At 37.0% G+C, this 18148-nt stretch overlaps 1 protein-coding gene across 1 annotated transcript; it reads right to left on the reverse strand.

Moving 5' to 3' along the window:
* Positions 1-7283: 7283 nt before the first annotated feature.
* LOC141694159 (uncharacterized) lies at positions 7284-8651 on the reverse strand. The gene has a single exon (XM_074499209.1). It carries the CDS (start codon positions 8649-8651, stop codon positions 7284-7286), a length of 1368 nt encoding a protein of 455 aa, XP_074355310.1.
* Between the last annotated feature and the right edge of the window lie 9497 nt (positions 8652-18148).

Genomic DNA, 18148 nt, shown 5'->3' on the forward strand with positions numbered 1-18148 from the left:
ATCCGCAAATGTTGCCATTGCTATCTAATGTAATGTTTTGATTATCAACCGTAACACAAATAAAAACATTACCTTAGGGAGATAGAGTAACACTAGATAAATCAAACGTAACGGCAATTCAGTGTTACCTTAGCATTTGAAAAAATCATGTGGGACCCACCTGACTGGATTGCCACATAGGCAGCCACGTCATATAGAGGGACCCACTGACACGTGGCGAGCAATGCCACATGGACTGCCACATAGATTGGCTAATCAGTGGTACCCACTGCCACGTCATCATATGGGGCCCGCTGCCACGTCATCAAGGGGCCTACTGCCACGTCATCAAGTGTGGCCCACTGCCACATCATCAAGTGGGGCCCATTGTAACATCATCAAGTGGGTCCCACTGCCATGTGGGACCCACATGTGGGCCCACTTTTATTACTGACGTAACAGTAAACAAATCTAATGTAACACTGTATTTTGGCAAAAGAAACACAAATTTAGATTTTGTAACAGTGATAAATATAGCTATTGTAACACTAATAGATAACATTTTGAAATGTAGTTTTGATAAACACATTACTGCCATTAACAAAATAACAATTCAACTATACCAAAATATATTTCCCCAACAAACTAGTCTTACAGCATTCAGAACACCAACTCCGCCAACATAATAACCACTTCGCCAAAATTATAGTACGATTCACTACATCACTCCACCAAAATCATACTAACAAGAACACTAAACAATCCCCAAATTCCAACTCCAACCAAACCAAATAAACACCATCCACCACCAATTACAGTGAGTACCAAAAGTTATAAACCAATAATTCAAAAGTCTAAATAACATAACTGTCCATACTATTAACTCAAGCTAATGCTTGTAAAGAGAAATATCTAAGAAGAAGTCTGGGCAGTCTTGGAAGTCCCAGCAGTCCCGATAGTCATTGGTGTACCATTTTCATCATCCTCGCTTGAAATATTAGCATCAACTTCTCCAATGTCCAGATTCAAGCCTGGATTAGCTGCTGCGATCTTTTTGAGAATAACTGACAAGTTATCCTACACTTTCTTGGAAACCTTTTCTTCCAGTTCAGCCTCAAGTTCTCCCCTGATCTTTGCAGTCAAATCTTCCAAATAAGTGTCTGCAGGAGCCGAATCTGATTCCATCGCTTTCTTGTTCTTTCTCTACAAGAAAAATGTTGTTAAATATTAATCAATTTTACCATATAATTGTGCTACACAACTACACAACTACTAACAAGGTTTGCATTAAGGTGGCCTATACTAATACTTAACAACCTTTTATTTCCGCTAAGTCTCTTATGTTATTTGTTTTACCAAATAAATTAAACCAACAAAACATACTTGGCAAAGCATTTTTTATCTCTTAATTTTAAAGAAATAGACAAATTGAACTACCGTGCAGCATTTAACCTCCATAAAAAAAGTAAAGTCCTTACGTTTCTTTTTTGCGGAGCAGCCGTAGTCTTGTATGTTCGGCCATCTTGTTCATGAGATTCCAAATAAATTTCAGCTTGTGATGGCGAGGCGAGATTAGGATCAGTCTTTTTCTATTATAGAGCACAAAAGAAAAAGACAAGGTTATCTAGCTCAAAGTTACCACATAACTATTGATTTACTTAAGAAAAATTGCACATCAACTATTTAAAAAATGCCTAAGCACTAACATTCAATCAAAGGATTTATGAACAAACAACTAGGTAGTCATTACTATTTAGTAGACACAATCCAAGTGTGTACGGGAAGTCAATGAAGGCAATATTAATGCAGTTCTGAAATTGAATATCTAAATTCAAGCAAATACCAGCAAAAAATAGACATGCATCTGATTTCTGAAGAATTAAAGCACAAAAATGTTTGATGGCACTTGACATGAACAACTAAATTATTGTGTCTGCGAGCTCTATTTTATTAGTTTTTTCGGGTTGTTCACAGTGAATTATTTAAAGTTATATAAATGCGGATTGGTTTGTAATAATCTGAATATCATAAGTAATCAGACAACTAAATAATTGCTAGTTATAATGATGATATCGACAAGGACAGATACATTATTTAAAAAAAGGGGGGGGGTTCTAACATGTCCCATTTTAAAATTGGATTTAAGAACATGTCCCCATCTAATTAAATTATAAATTTATCCTATAATCAAAATTTAATCCAATTTAACTTAACCATGGGGCCGTAATTATAATATCAAAATAAAAGGGGAAATATTCATAAATGTACTAGTTAATTTAGGAATCATACCAACTTCTCTCCAACTTCTGCACTACTGTTGGCACCCTGATTGTGTGGGTCAGTTACCGAAGCGCGGATTACTTTGTTATCATGTGCTAATTCCTATTAAAAAAAATTGCACAATCCAGTTTGAGAATCTTTAAAATCATTAAAATCATATTAAAAAGAAGCACGAAGGCACCTTCACCGACTCATCTCCCCAATACTTTATCAGCAATTTAAAATCCTCGAGCGGAATCTCCTTGGGCCTATGTTCAAGCCTTTCATCATCAGTGGCATGCTGTGTGTAATGCTTTGCCTTCATCCGAGACTTGTAAGTCCTCCAGCATCTATTAATTGTCTCATAAACCCAGGACTGAGCTTCATTCGGAATAATATAATGGTCCTAATATATAATAAACTCAAGATCAATAAAATGAAGGGGTTAATTGAAAAATAAATGAAACTGAGGTTTAGGTAATAGAATTTACCCGAGTATAGTCCCACATTTTCTTCTTCAATTATTCAGGAACCAGGCGCCAGTTGACATAAGTAAGAGAGACATTGTCCTTTGCAACTGTTCCGAGAAAATTACTCAGCTCTCTCGTAACTTTTCCGTCTCTTGAAACAGGTACATTTTGTTTGTTCAAAAAAATCACCGGTCTTTCATCACGTGTCCTTGCGTGAACAGTTAGCAGTTTTGTCCTTCCTCTCCATTTTTTGGGCTTTGGTACTTCATAGTACATGCACACACAAAAAAAGGTGACTGCGAATTTAATAATTAATTAAATTCTTACTGCCTCTCCATCAATAAATAATTAGTGTGCATAATTCATGCGTAGTTATATTTAGAAAGTAAAAGTACCTGCTTCAGTTTCTTCCTCAACAACATTTTCCGAATTAGAAGCGTGCACATTCTCGGTTGTTGGCGGAAGAATGCCCTGCTTTTGACGTTCCCGCATTTCTAAATAAGCAGATACAGACCCACGTGATTCTGAATTGCTCGCGGATTTTAAGATTTTACTACATGTTGGTTTCAGGAGCTTAGATTTACTGGTCATTTCCTTGTCAGATGTTTTACCAGCTTGCGATGGTTCATTCTCTGTTACAGCGGTGACATTAGCTCGCGAACGAGTTCTTGGTCCAAGGGGGACATGGTTCTTTTTCTTCCCATTCTTCATTCTCTACAATTATTAGGATTGCAAATATAATGTGAGGCCAAAGCAATAAAGAGTATAAAATAAAAACAAAATATATAGGAAACTTGATATAGTGATAAACAAAATATCAGGTCTTAAACTAATAAAAAACACAATTTACACTCTTGAGAAACAAGGAAGGAAGGCCAAAGTAATGAAGACTGTAAAAGAAATCCATACCTCAGATGAATCATCACTATCATGTTCGTCCTCACTTTCCGGATTATAATCATCATCATCCGGAGAGGCTTTGTCTTTTTCTTTGGATTTCTCAATAACTGTTGCTGATCGAGCTCTCAAATCAATCACTAATTTTTTGATCCCAAGTTCTTCCAACCTTCTATCATTTTCCTTCATTCGATTAAGTCTTTCTTGCTCACATGCTGGTAGCGGTGGGGGGGGGGGGCACCTGCAATAATTATAAATCAGCACTGTTATTAGTGTAGCTCAACTATGCATTGTACTTTCTTTCTAAAAATTTGGAAGGAGTGTTTAAGTGAATATTACAAGTGTTACAGTCTAGGTTAGAAGAAAAAAAAGAGGAACATTGACAAGGATACCTCGATGTCAGGTATAGCAAGTTCAAGGGGACATCTTACTTGGCGTGCATCACCTTGTAGCTGATCTTTCATTTTCTCATTATTTTGCAAAGTACGGGGTCTTTTTCTTTTGATTTCGGTCAGTGGTGGTGGGGGCAACTACAATAATTTATGAAGACAAGGTCAGTGATTAAATTGACATAACACAACAATAATCATTATAACTTATGTTTTTAAGAAGGAAAATTAAAAAAATACCTCTTTATCCAGAATAATATCATCTTGTAACTGCAGTTTCCTTCTAGCAGACCCTTTATCGTTTCCTTGCCCAGCAGTTGCATCTTGATGAGTAGGCAACAGAGCTGGCGATGATCGTAACGCATACCTCCGACTGGGCTCAGGTGTCTTCTTAGCAATCTTCCTTGGGTTCTGCTTCTGCTGGAGTTCATGTGTGGTAATATATTTCCGCTTTTGTATTTTCTTCGGTGAAACTGTATTTATGCAAGAAAAAAATCCAAGTCAAAGAATTATCTTCAACTAATATGGACATCCAAGTCCCATTATGCATATATAAAGAGATACAGAAATAGATAGAGATGTGTACTTAATGGGGACCTAATTATTTATCAGCAATAGGCATACCTTCAAACAGGCTTTTCCTCGGCCTGACAATCACGTGTGGCTGCATCTCACACAACGGCTCAATTGCAGGGTCAACAACTGTGTCTACATAAAGCTTGACCTCTTCGCCATCGTTGCACTTTTCTATCTCTTGAATGATGTCCAGGTCAGTCCTCAGCAGCTTCCAACCACCATGCTTTCCTTCTTTTGCATAGACTCCTCCGATTTCATTGAGTTTGAGGAGATCCTTCACCTCCTCCATCAGATCATTATAAGCCCACATATCAGCATCTACATTATAAATAGTCAAGCAATCTCCACCAGAGTAACTTGTCCTCTGAAACTCCCCACCGTGGTACAATCCAATATTAACGTGTTTTTCTGCCATCCTGCACAGAGTTCAAAGAGATGTCAATGGCTGACCATTAAACAAAAATATTTCAAATGTATCTTTTCCAAATCCTAGTATGCCATAAACACATATCTCGAACTAATTGGTAAACACATATTAGATCAAATAATAAACAACAAAATATTCATGAATTGGCACTCGACACAAATGCAACAAACACAATTTCGATCACAAAAAGTTATTAAGCATCTACTTCATATCCTATATTTGTTTTTATTACACGTGTAGGATATTTGCAGCTAACATACAAAATTATAAAAATAAGAAAAAATAGTTATCATATGCATCTACTGAATCAACTAAATTACAGTAAGGAGATTTAATCCCAACACTACGAAATATAACAAGGGCATGTTGAACTTACCAAGACAATAAATATAAACTACAAATCAGACAACGACGACAAAAAATTTAAACTACAAAGATGGATTTCATTGAAGAATTCATGGAAGAAATAAATTAAGATATTCAATTACATCTAAATAGTCCAAACATAGAGAAAATACAAAATAAAGTTCACTGCTGTGATTAATTTTAAACTTATAAATGTTTAGCAGTTTGGTTGCTTCATTTATCGGGAATGGGAACTCTTGTTGTAGGGATATCATCTCTGCACCAACTCATTTCATCAACATGAGTTTGAAGTCCACAAACAAATTCAGTCTCACGGAGATCAGTATCGTTGACATCTTCATGTGCATCCACGTTTCCATTATCACACCACTCCCTCGGTAGTTTCTTAATTACGTAATGTACATTCTTTTCGATTGGGTCTTCCACATAAAAAACTTGTTGCACTTGTTTGGCCAGGACATGAGGATCAGATTTATGGCATAACCTATTGAAATTTACTCGAATGTGACCGTGTGGATCTTTTTGTTGTTGGTACCAACGACACTTAAATAGGACAACTGTAAATAATCCCCAGTAATCAAGTTCTATGATATCTTCTATCGATCCGTAGTAGCTGACATCCCCAACTATAGGGTTCTCGTCTCTAGAACTAGAGAAACTAGTTGTTTGTGCAGTCAAATATACACCACTATTTTGTGTTGTGCATCGAGAATCTCTATCACTTGTGTGGAATCGATAGCCATTAACAACATAACCAGTAAACCTTCTAGCTGTTCGATTAGGCCCCAACGCAAACACCCCCAAGTCAGATGAAACCTCCACCATTTTCCCAACCTCTTCTCGTAACCAGTCCCAGAATTCTGCCGTGTGTCTTCGTGCCCTCTTGTATCTGTTCGTATTTTCGTGGCTGTCCACCAAGGCTTGATGTTCCCTAAAATTATACTAAGTTAAAACAGTGCAGAAAAGAAAAAGTTCTTGAATTATGAATTAAAATTATTTACGTTAGAGCTTATTAAACTTACTCGAGGAGCCTCTCTACTTCTTTGTTACCAGTATTGAACAAAACATAGCGATGACTTGCCTTCCAATCAACATCTTCCAAATGAATAATAGTTCCATCTTTATTCCTTCTCGTTCCGATATGATATTCAGCTTGTGTTGGCCCTCTTTCGAAAACTGTTGAGCACATGTTGTTTTTTGTTGTTTCATCAGCAGCCAAAAATCTTGAACAAAATGTTACACATTCTTCAGCTATGTAACCTTCTGCAGTAGAACCTTCCGGCTTACTTCTATTACGAACGTATGATTTCAATTTTGCAAGATAACGCTCTATTGGGAACATGTTTCGAAGGTGCTGAGGTCCCCCAAGTCTAACTTCTCTAGTTAGATGAACAAGCAAGTGCACCATTATGTCGAAGAAAGCTGATGGAAAAATCATCTCAAATTGGAAAAGTACCTCGACGATTTCAGTTTCCAACTTATCAAGCTCCTCCAAATCGATAACCTTGCTCCATAGAGCTCTAAGGCAGGCACTCAATTTCATCAAAGGTACAACAACCTCAGCCTTTGTAGTTTTTTTGATGGCAAACTGCAACAAGTAGTGCAGTATGAAATGAGCATCATGGCTCTTATACCCCACTACTTTCCTCTCCTTTGTGTGCACATATCGCCCTATGTTGGAGGCACAACCGTACGGTAGTTTAGTGTTTTCCAACACTGAACAAAAGATCTCCTTCTCTTTGTTCGACAAGTCAAAGATTGCTGCTCGTATTTCATGGTGTGCTCCATCTTCTGATAGAACAGGATGGAGGGGTTTTCTAATTCCCATTTCTTGTAAATCTTTACGAGCGGCAACATGATCTTTTGTCTTGCCACTTATATTGAGTAAAGTGCCCAATATGTTATCGCAAACATTTTTTTCTATGTGCATGGCGTCAAGGTTATGTCGAAGTGGATTATGCTTCCAATAAGGTAAATAAAAAAAAATGACTTCTTTTTAAAAGGGCCCTCAGTTTTACTCTTTGCCTTTTTGTTCTGCAGGCCGAATTGGTTTACATACCCAGACAACAACTCCTCAATGTCAGTTCCCGTTAAAACTGAAGGACACTGCCCCATTTCAATTGCGCCATTAAACCTTTTAGTATCCATTCTCCACTTGTGTGCAGAAGGAAGAAACTTTCGGTGGTTCATATAGCACATTTTCTTGCTATGCTTCAAATAAAGTGATGAAGTTTCATAATGGCAGACAGGACACCCTAGTTTGCCTTTTGTGCTCCAGCCGGACAACATAGCATATCCCGGGAAATCGCTAATAGTCCATAGCACTCTAGCACGTAAATTAAAATCTTCATCAGCCAAGGCATCATAAGTATTAACGCCGACCTCCCATAATTCTTTTAACTCGGCAATTAAAGGTTGCATGAACACATCAATACTATTCTTTGGTGAATCTGGACCAGATATTAGTGTCGAAAGAATTAGATTTTCTTGTTTCATGCATAGCCAAGGTGGGAGGTTGTAATTGACCAATACAATTGGCCAGGTACTGTGACTTAGGTTCATTGAACGATAGGGGTTGAATCCATCTGAGGCTACTCCTAAACTAACATTCCGATTTTCTAATGAAAAATCAGGATAGTCAGCATCTATCGTCTTCCAAGCCTCTGTATCAGCCGGATGTCTTACTTTTCCATCCTGTTGACGTACCATATCGTGCCATTTCATTAGTTTCGAATATTCCTTGCACATGTATAGCCTCTGCAATCTCGGCTTTAGAGGGAAGTACCTCATCACATTAGCTGGCACTTTGTGTATAACCTGCCCCGGATCACTAGCATCATTGCCTTTTTTTTCTGGTAACACCCACCTAGAAACACCACAATTGTCGCATTTTTCTTTGTCTTTATTTTCTCCCCAGTACAACATGCAATTATTTCGGCATGCATGTATTTTTTCATAATGTAAGCCTAAATCCTTGATCATATTTTTTGCAGCATTCAAAGACAAAGGTATTTGGGCATCAGGAAAGGCGTCTCTTATTAACTCCAGCAATTCCCCAAAGGCAGACTCGGAAATTCCATGAGCACACTTTAAATGATAAAGTTTGATCAGGAAACTTAACCGAGAGAATTTAGTGGATCCGGGGTATAGTGGTTGTTTACCCTCCCTAACATGGCCATAAAACTTTCTAGCCTCTGCATTTGTTAGACTTTCATAGTCATTTTCTAAATCTCGAAACTTTTTACCCGTACAATTGAACATTTCACCTAAATTATCTTCGAAATCCATCCCTGTGCACTATACTGCAGTGATACTAGATAAACTAATAATTTCCTACATCTCATTCCCCATTTTTATCCATTCTTTGATTTTTATTAAATTTTTTACTTCAATTTACAACTGTAACTTTTGAATAGCACACAGGGAATAAATTTTAGAATGTAAAAGATCAATAGTCAAAGACTTGTATAGCACATAAAATCAGTTTGAGATTAGATTAATGTCTTAAGTATTCGAATAATATATATTTATTTAATTGTACAAGGAACTAAGGAAGGCCCAGTACTGCTAAAAAACGATAAAAACAAGACACAGTAACCAAATGGCAAACAGAGTTAAGCCTTGCATTTGGACATTAAATAACAAAAAACAGCGAATAAGCAACATAATTTCATCAATTCATCTCGGCACGTAATCACATCAAGAAATGCAATAACCATAATTACAAGAATCTAAAACAATAAAACTCAAAGAGAGAGAGAGAGAGAGAGACAGAGAGAGAGAGAGAGAGACAGAGAGAGAGACAGAGAGAGGGGGGAGATGACCACAAACACATATTACATTCATATTAAACACAAACTCTAAACGTATTACACATATTACACATATTAAACACAGACACATATTAAACATATTAAATAAGCAGGGATAAATACATAAAATCAAAAATAAAGTTCAATTAGAGGTTACCTTGGTCCAAAATCGAAACCACAAAGCAGCTCTGAACCCTAATTGCTAGCTCCAACCGAAACCCTAAAATTCTGAAACCCTAATTGCACGCCCTAACTCCGTTGCAGAGAACCCGAACCACCGAAATGTTGCTGAGAACCACCTAATTGCTGCTGAATCCACCGAAATGAGAGCGGCTGAGGTGAGGCTGAGGTGAGAGTGCGGCTGAGGTGAGGTGAGAGTTAGGGAAAGTGAGATGGGTGAGAGTTAGGGAGAGTGAGATGGGTGAGAGTTAGGGAGTGTTGGTGAGAGGTGAGTGAGTGAGCGAGGTGGGAGGCTGAGGTGAGTGAGCGAGGTCGAGAGAGAGTGATGTTTCTGAGAGAGAGTCTGAGAGAGAGAGTGATGTTTTTGGGGGGAAATTTCGCCGCCCATATTTTCACTGCACCTTTTGTATGATTTTCATTTATTTCATTTTTTTCATTTTTTCGTAAATTTTAGAAAAAACGATATTTTAATGTCTCGATCCGACCATGATCCGGGTATTATATTTTTTGATTATTTTTTCCCAATGTTAGGAAGGCGGTTTAATAATATCCGTACGGTTGGATCGTCGAGAAAATCGATTAAAAAAATCGAACGACGGATATGTGGGTCGAACCGTTAAATGAATCATATCCTTACATATGAACCCTATTACGATCCGACCATGATCCGGGCATTATATTTTTTGATTATTTTTTTCCAATGTTAGGAAGGCGGTTTAATAACATCCGTACGGTTGGATCGTCGAGAAAACCGATTAAAAAAATCGAACGACTGATATGTGGGTCGAACCGTTAAATGAATCTTATCCTGACATATGAACCCTATTACGATCCGACCATGATCCGGGCATTATATTTTTTGATTATTTTTTCCCAATGTTAGGAAGGCGGTTTAATAACATCCGTACGGTTGGATCATCGAGAAAACCGATTAAAAAAATCGAACGACGGATATGTGGGTCGAACCGTTAAATGAATCCTATCCCGATATATGAACCCTATTACGATCCGACCATGATCCGGGCATTATATTTTTTGATTATTTTTTCCCAATGTTAGGAAGGCAGTTTAATAACATCCGTACGGTTGGATCGTCGAGAAAACCGATTAAAAAAATCAAACGACGGATATGTGGGTCGAACCGTTAAATGAATCCTATCCTGACATATGAACCCTATTACGATCTGACCATGATCCGGGCATTATATTTTTTGATTATTTTTTCCCAATGTTAGGAAGGCAGTTTAATAACATCCGTACGGTTGGATCGTCGAGAAAACCGATTAAAAAAATCGAACGACGGATATGTGGGTCGAACCGTTAAATGAATCATATCCTGACATATGAACCCTATTACGATCCGAACACGATCCGGACATTATATTTTTTGATTATTTTTTCCCAATGTTAGGAAGGTAGTTTAATAACATCCGTACGGTTGGATCGTCGAGAAAACCGATTAAAAAAATCGAACGACGGATATGTGGGTCGAACCGTTAAATGAATCATATCCTGACATATGAACCCTATTACGATCCGACCACGATCCGGGCATTATATTTTTTGATTATTTATTTATTTATTTATTTATTTATTTAATTATTTATTAAATAATTAAATAAATGGATAATGTGGGGCCCACATGTGGGGCCCACAAGTGGAGCCCACATGTGGGGCCCACAAGTGGAGCCCACATGTGGGCTTACTTTTCCATTATTTATTTATTTAATTATTTAAATAATTATTTATTAAATAATTAAATAATTGGATAATGTGGGGCCTACATGTGTGGCCCACAAGTGGAGCCCACTTCTTTATTATTTATTTATTTAATTATTATTTATTTAATTATTTAAATAATTATTTATTAAATAATTAAATAATTGTTTAATATGGGGCCCACATGTGGGGCCCACAAGTGGAGCCCACATGCGGGGCCCACAAAGGGAGCCCACATGTGGGGCCCACAAGGGGGGCCCACATGTGGGGCCCACTTCTCCATTATTTATTTATTTAATTATTATTTATTTAATTATTTAAATAATTATTTATTAAATAATTAAATAATTGGATAATAAGGGGCCTAAATGTGGGGCCCACAAGTGGAGCCCACTTCTTTATTATTTATTTATTTAATTATTATTTATTTAATTATTTAAATAATTATTTATGAAATAATTAAATAGTTGTTTAATATGGGGCCCACATGTGGGGCCCACAAGTGCAGCCCACATGTGGGGCCCACAAGAGGATCCCACATGTGGGGCCCACTTCTCCATTATTTATTTATTTAATTATTATTTATTTAATTTTTTAATTAATTATTTATTAAATAATTAAATAATTAATTATTTGATGATGTGGCGGTGCACACGTGGCAGGGTTGAGCAAATGTAACAGTAGCGTTGTAACAGAAAAGTTAACGTAACGCTTTGCTGACGTGGCAGTGCCACGTGGCAGTGTGGGCCCACATGGGGGGTCCACCTGTTAGTGTGGGACCCACTTTCTGGAACAAGTTTTAGTGGGGCCCACATGTGGGACCCACTTTTGCTGACGTGTACACTGTTGGGCCCAAAAAAATAATAAATTAATTAAATATTATTATAATGATAAAGCAAAGCGTTACGTCATGTCAGCACTATTGTAACATTAGCTTTCTACTGCAACACAAGCCCTCTAACGTAACCGTAACTTTACATGTAAAGTAACGCTATTTCGTTAGTGTTACAATAGGTCAAAAAAGTCTGTCTAATGTAACGCAAAACAGGCATTACATTAGAAAAGTGTCTTATTTGCCCATCTATGGCGTAGTGTCTTCCTCTTTAAGATCTTCAGTTAGAAAAACACTACATGTTCCAGTTTGATAGATTTTGAAATTGACATAATCTGAACAGACATGAAAGATTTTGATTGTTTTCTCTGTTATCAGTGAAAATATCACTGTCAATCTTTACTTTCTGCAGATAATCTTCAGCTGGATTGGACTCATTCCTTGATATCATGGAAACTCAAAGTTCAAGCTCCACTACATCATAAATCACAAGGTAATTCCCATGGATTCTTGATGATCAAATTTAGTTATCCTAGAAGTTTAAGCTCCAAAATCCATTCCTAGATAGCTTAAATAAATCATCAAAGATGATGATGAATAGTAGTGAATAGTAAACTAACTTTGATTTCTTGATTTTTATGGAAGTTTAAGGTTGGTTAAGCATAGATCAAGGTTCTTTTAGGCATTCAAAGCTCTTGTGTTGTGTTAAGAAGCTGCAAGAAGGTATAACAAAGCTTTCACTCTTTGATTTATGTTATGTACTTGAGTTGTTTTAGAAGAACTTGGAATGAATATTATAGTTTGTATGTTCTAAATGATTAAAATGAGACATTGATTGGTTGGTTTGGTAGTTTTGATTGTGATGAGGTTTTGGATAGATTTTAACATGTTAGTTTAGTTAAGGATGTTGTTTTAATTAAGGTTGATGGTAGGGTTGTTGTGGATTGATTGATAATGGTTCGTAAAAATTGGAAATAGTTAGTTTATAGCCGTCGTAATGCCCGATTTTACACTACCCCTATTGTTTGTAAATTTAGAGTCCAAGAACCCACTGTTGAAATTCACAATGTCTTAATTAGTTAGTTCATGCTTTAAGCTTCATTTTGGTATATAGATCGCGTTAATCGGATTTACGATTTAGGAGAAACAATTGTTTTAAGTAACAGCGTTTTGCGAACCCACCCCTACCCTACGAGTAACTTTGAAACAATTTTTGAGACCCCTAAAAGACTTGTCGAATCACGAAACTTTTATGTAAGGATTTAGAGGCAGTTATTAAAGCCCTCACGAAGGTTTCGCGTTCAAAAGTTTAATTGTCAATTTTATAAAAATGATAGATCCGAGGGTGCGTAAACGAGAAATGTTAACCAACAACTTGAAAATGAGCGTCAATGTATATGAGCGTAAATATTAGTTTCATAAGCGACCGATGACTAATTCGAGTTATGTTGTTGTTTATAGGTTATCGGACCAATTCTAGACCCACTACCACCCCCGGACATTCAGGCAAGTTTTCCAACCCTATTATTGTTATTGTGATGATTACTAGTATATGCAATATCTTGCGATATAAATGCATGAATGTTTTGAAAATGAAATCTTACGATATTATACATGTATGATTTAAAGTTAAAATTCTACGATATATATATATATATATGCATGCATGTTTTGAAATAATGATATCCTGATAAGTGAAGTACGATTATTTGAAGTAGAGCTTACGAGTTATATAATACCTAAGCTAGTAATAAGCGATATTTTGCGTATACCTTTAGTCTAGGGCATACAATATTGAACATTATACTTCAAACCGGGAGACGATGTCCACGAGTATGTTATATACGGTTTTCGATAATTAGTAATCGAATAAAGTTTATTCGATAGTTGAAGGTAAATATTATTTTAAATATTCAATTAATATTTTATTTACGATCAATCATTATTATTGAATATTACTTTGATTATTCGAGTAAATATTTTTTTTACGAATAATTATATATTTATTTAATGAATATTAGTTTTGAATATTCATTTAAAGACTTTTAAATCTGATTATTTTATTTAAATATATTCTTTAAATAATAATTATTTAAAGAATATTATTTAAATATTTATTAAATATTTTCAAATGAGATTGATAAATGATTCGTATTATTTAAATCATCTTTATCTTAAATATTTTCAAAGAATAATTTCAAACTTTATCAGATAGTTTTAAAAGTAAAAGAGAGGATCCTTAACCCCGTTTTCAAATTTAATCTTTCCTTGTGAAGGGGATTTAAATATTCGTTCATATATGGGGGATCCTTCCCAGTTATGTATTTCCTATTCGCAACGAAGTTGCTGAATAGACAAATAAAAACAGTTTTCGATTACTTGTCGGTCCAACATTATTTATTAGGCCCAAATGGCCAGGAAGTTCTGAAAAGGCGGTTCATTCCTTAGGAGTCCAGAGATCGGTCGACAAGTAAATCTGATTGTTCTCCCCTACATGTAGGCATTAAGCGGGGTTGTACGACTGCGACTAATCATTGTAATTTGCACAACCTGGCGCAGATGATACTCCAAAAAGTAGTTTATCATCCAGATTGGATAATTTTCTGCAACCTTATCAAAAGCACCCCGATCGGAAAGATACGGCTGGGTGACCGATGAGTGTTGGTAGGGTCAAGCGTTCAAATGATGTTTTAAAAATGAAGTATCTTGTAACTTTATCTTTTAAATGATATCTCGAGAATTGATTTTACTTGAGGGGACAAAGGTCCTCAAGGGTTTTTACGAAAATAATTTATACAGAATCACCTTGTAACTTTATCTATATGATTTACATATGAAACTTTGTTATACTCTGCATAACAGAAGTTTTCAAGGATTTTACAATATATATATATATATATATATATATTATATCGAAATAATTATATATTGAAGTACCTCGTAACTTCATCTTTTAAAAATAATGAGACATTGTTTATATTATGCATGACAAAGATTTTTAGAAAAATTACGATAAAGATACTTTGCATTGTTAATCAATTATATATTATCTTGTGGTCTGTATTGCTCACTCTTTCTTTATTTATCTATCACACAACAAGAGCTAAGAAAGATAGCCAGACTCAAGTGCACCCCACGTAAGAAAGTGGGAAATGCCCCACAACTACCCACTGAGATCATAGCCACCATTTCTGCAGAGGTAGTTCTACATGTAGACTAGGATTACAGCTTTTGGGAATCAAACTTATTTAAAATTATGACTTGTGTAAGATAATGGCAAGGAACTTGTAAACTTATTAGCTAATCATTTTGGGTTTGTAATAACTTATAATTTGTTGGTCTTATGATTGATACTTATCCCAATTTCATCTTTGGGACTATAACATGTTATGTATTGTGTATTATTGCGGGGTCATAGCATGCAGTTATTTATTTTTGATTCAATTTAAGTGTTATCAATGTAAATGGAGACCGTGACAACCCGAATTTCCGACCTCAGATCTGGAGGTGTTACATAAATGGTATCAGAGCTAAGCGTTATAAACCTTAGAGATGATGCGACGTTATAATAATAAATTCACTAAGATAATGATAAGAACTCTTGCCATGTTCATGTTCATGCTACTTACTGTAGTATTGACAATTAAAACCCTTACGGGAACCCTTATAAATATCACGGTAGTAACATAATTCATTTAATGTGTAAGAGCGAGAGGAAGCGGACCTTGATATGTATGAGCAAGATCATGATGACGCGTTACTACGTGCTGAGGATCTGATTGAGCCTGTTGAGGACCCATATGAGGATGTTGTTGATGAGGAGGATCCTTCGGAGGATACTGAGCCACTTGTTTATGAGTAGTCTGATGAGGGGGATCCCATGGAGGATACTGAGCCACTTGCTGATGTGGATTTTGAGGAAGAGTACCCGAAGGAGGTTCCAGCTGCGGAGGGTACTGAGAAGCTCTATGATATGGATGATGAGGGCCATGCTGAGGAGCCTGTTGATGATGTTTTTGGGTATACTGATACTGACCTGCCTCCACTCCCTACTTCTAGAGCCCCTACCCCTCCACCACTACCACAGGGCCCTTCTGATGATGACTTTGAGGATCTTACCCCCGAAGCCCAGTAGATTGAGGATGCCACGCCAGCTGCTCCAAATACCCCACCCCATTCCCCTGTAAAGGGAGTGTCTTTGTTTTTACATAGCTAGATAGGGGACAGGGTGAGTTCACATTTGGCCGTTGCTGAGGCAAGATTAGATGAGGCAAGGAGGGAGTTGGATGATATGAGAGCTACCAGGTTTGCACTCCTTCACGAGAGGAGAGCTGCTATCCCTCGAGTTTCTAAGAGGGAGATGACTAGGATTGGGCTCAGGTCTCGATTGAGGATCCGATCTCTTCGTGGAGATAGGGATGGCAGGTTGTCTAGTATACATGCAGAGGATATTGTCAGCAGTGCGATGGCTAGGGTGAGGGACTTGAACCGTACTCATGGTTGATTCAGAGATGGTGATGTAGTAGTCTAGCGTTCTAGTTACAAATAGCCATCGTAGAGTACCGATTTTCCGCGATAGTTTCACTTGTATATTATTATCCCTTTTTTGACTAGATGGATAGACTGATGCATTTCACTTTTGATTAGATGTTTGTAGGACTGATGTACTTTTGACTGGATCAGATTATGTATTTTTAGTACCATATATATATTTGTTTCCTTTCAATTCAATTTTGTTCTTTTGTGACGGGATCACCAGATTATCCTTATTATTTATCTATACTGCTTGCGATTAAAACTGCCATATCTATATAGAACTGTGGGATTCATTTTCCAAATATGTAACGACTATACAGGATAAAAATTATACAAATGATTACAACCTAACATTGAATTTTCCAAAAATTATCAACAATATGCCGCCAAGAAGAATGGGAACTAGGGCAAACCCTGGGTTTGAGGACCAGGGAAGCCATAACCGAGATGGAAGGAACGAGAACACAACGAAGAGGAAGATGAGGATTATAATGAACAGGATGACTCCTATTACGGAAAAGAAGAAGAGACCTTTACTGTTGGAGAATTTGAAGTAGAGGAAACTAAAGTTGAGCAACAAGGAGAAAACCCGGGCATGGATCCTATGGGGAAGTTTATGCACCTACTCAGGCAAAACCTGGAACGTTACCCGAATTCATTGCCCCAGGGAAACAATAATGTCGTAGCAAATTCTTTCAGGGCCTTTAAGTCAATTAAGCCCCCTGAGTTCCACGGATCAGCTGACCTAGTTGAGGCAAGAACATGGCTGAAGGAAATGGAGAAATCCTTCGAGATTCTAAGTATTGATGAGGCACAAAAGATTGTATTTTCTACCTACCTTCTGAAGGGAGAGGTCAACTATTGGTGGGAGGCCAAGAGAAACATGGAGACAGATGCTATCATAACATGAGAGAGGTTCAGTCAATTATTTATAGAAAAGTACTTCTCGAGGTTTATGGAGAATCAGATGGAGCTCAAGTTTCTGGAGCTAAAGAAGAATAACTTATCAGTAGCAAAATATGAGGCTAAGTTTACATAGTTATCAAGATTTGTGCCAGAGTTTGTGAATATCGAGGAGAAGAAAGAAAGAAGATTTTGACAGGGATTGAAGCAATAGATTCAGAATATGGTGGAATTCTCTGATCTTACGGACTCTGCCACCCTGGTGGAGAAGGCAACAATTACGGAAGTAGGAAGCGAACAGATGCAGAAAGAAAGAGAGAAGGGAGGGATGAAAAGGAAGAGCATGAGTATGGGCGGAGGTTCTGCAGAAGGAAGCTTCCCAAGCAAGTTTAACCGATGAGCAGTGTCCTTACCAGGAAGCAGTGCTGGATTTAGACGACCCATGACTGTAAATGTGAGCCAGAGCGACAAAAATCAGGATTGTATTCTAACCAATGTCGACCCCCATTACCAGCATGTAATACTTGTGGAAGGATGCATTCCGGGGCATGTAAAGTAAGAGCAATAACATGTTTTAAGTATGGTCGGGAGGGTCACTATGACACCAATTGTACTTTGCCGATCCTTGTTGTCAGCAATACCATCACTTATTTTCAGTGTGGACGTCAGCGTCACATAAGGATGGATTTCCCAATGAACAAACCAGCGGCTTCAGGAGCAAGCAAGGCTGCCTCCAACTAGCCACCAACTGCTAGGATCTTTAACATGACAATTCGGGACGCTATGAAAGACTCAGATATGAT

Source organism: Apium graveolens, chromosome 2 (assembly GCF_009905375.1).
Source record: "Apium graveolens cultivar Ventura chromosome 2, ASM990537v1, whole genome shotgun sequence".
Classification (NCBI taxonomy): domain Eukaryota; kingdom Viridiplantae; phylum Streptophyta; class Magnoliopsida; order Apiales; family Apiaceae; genus Apium; species Apium graveolens.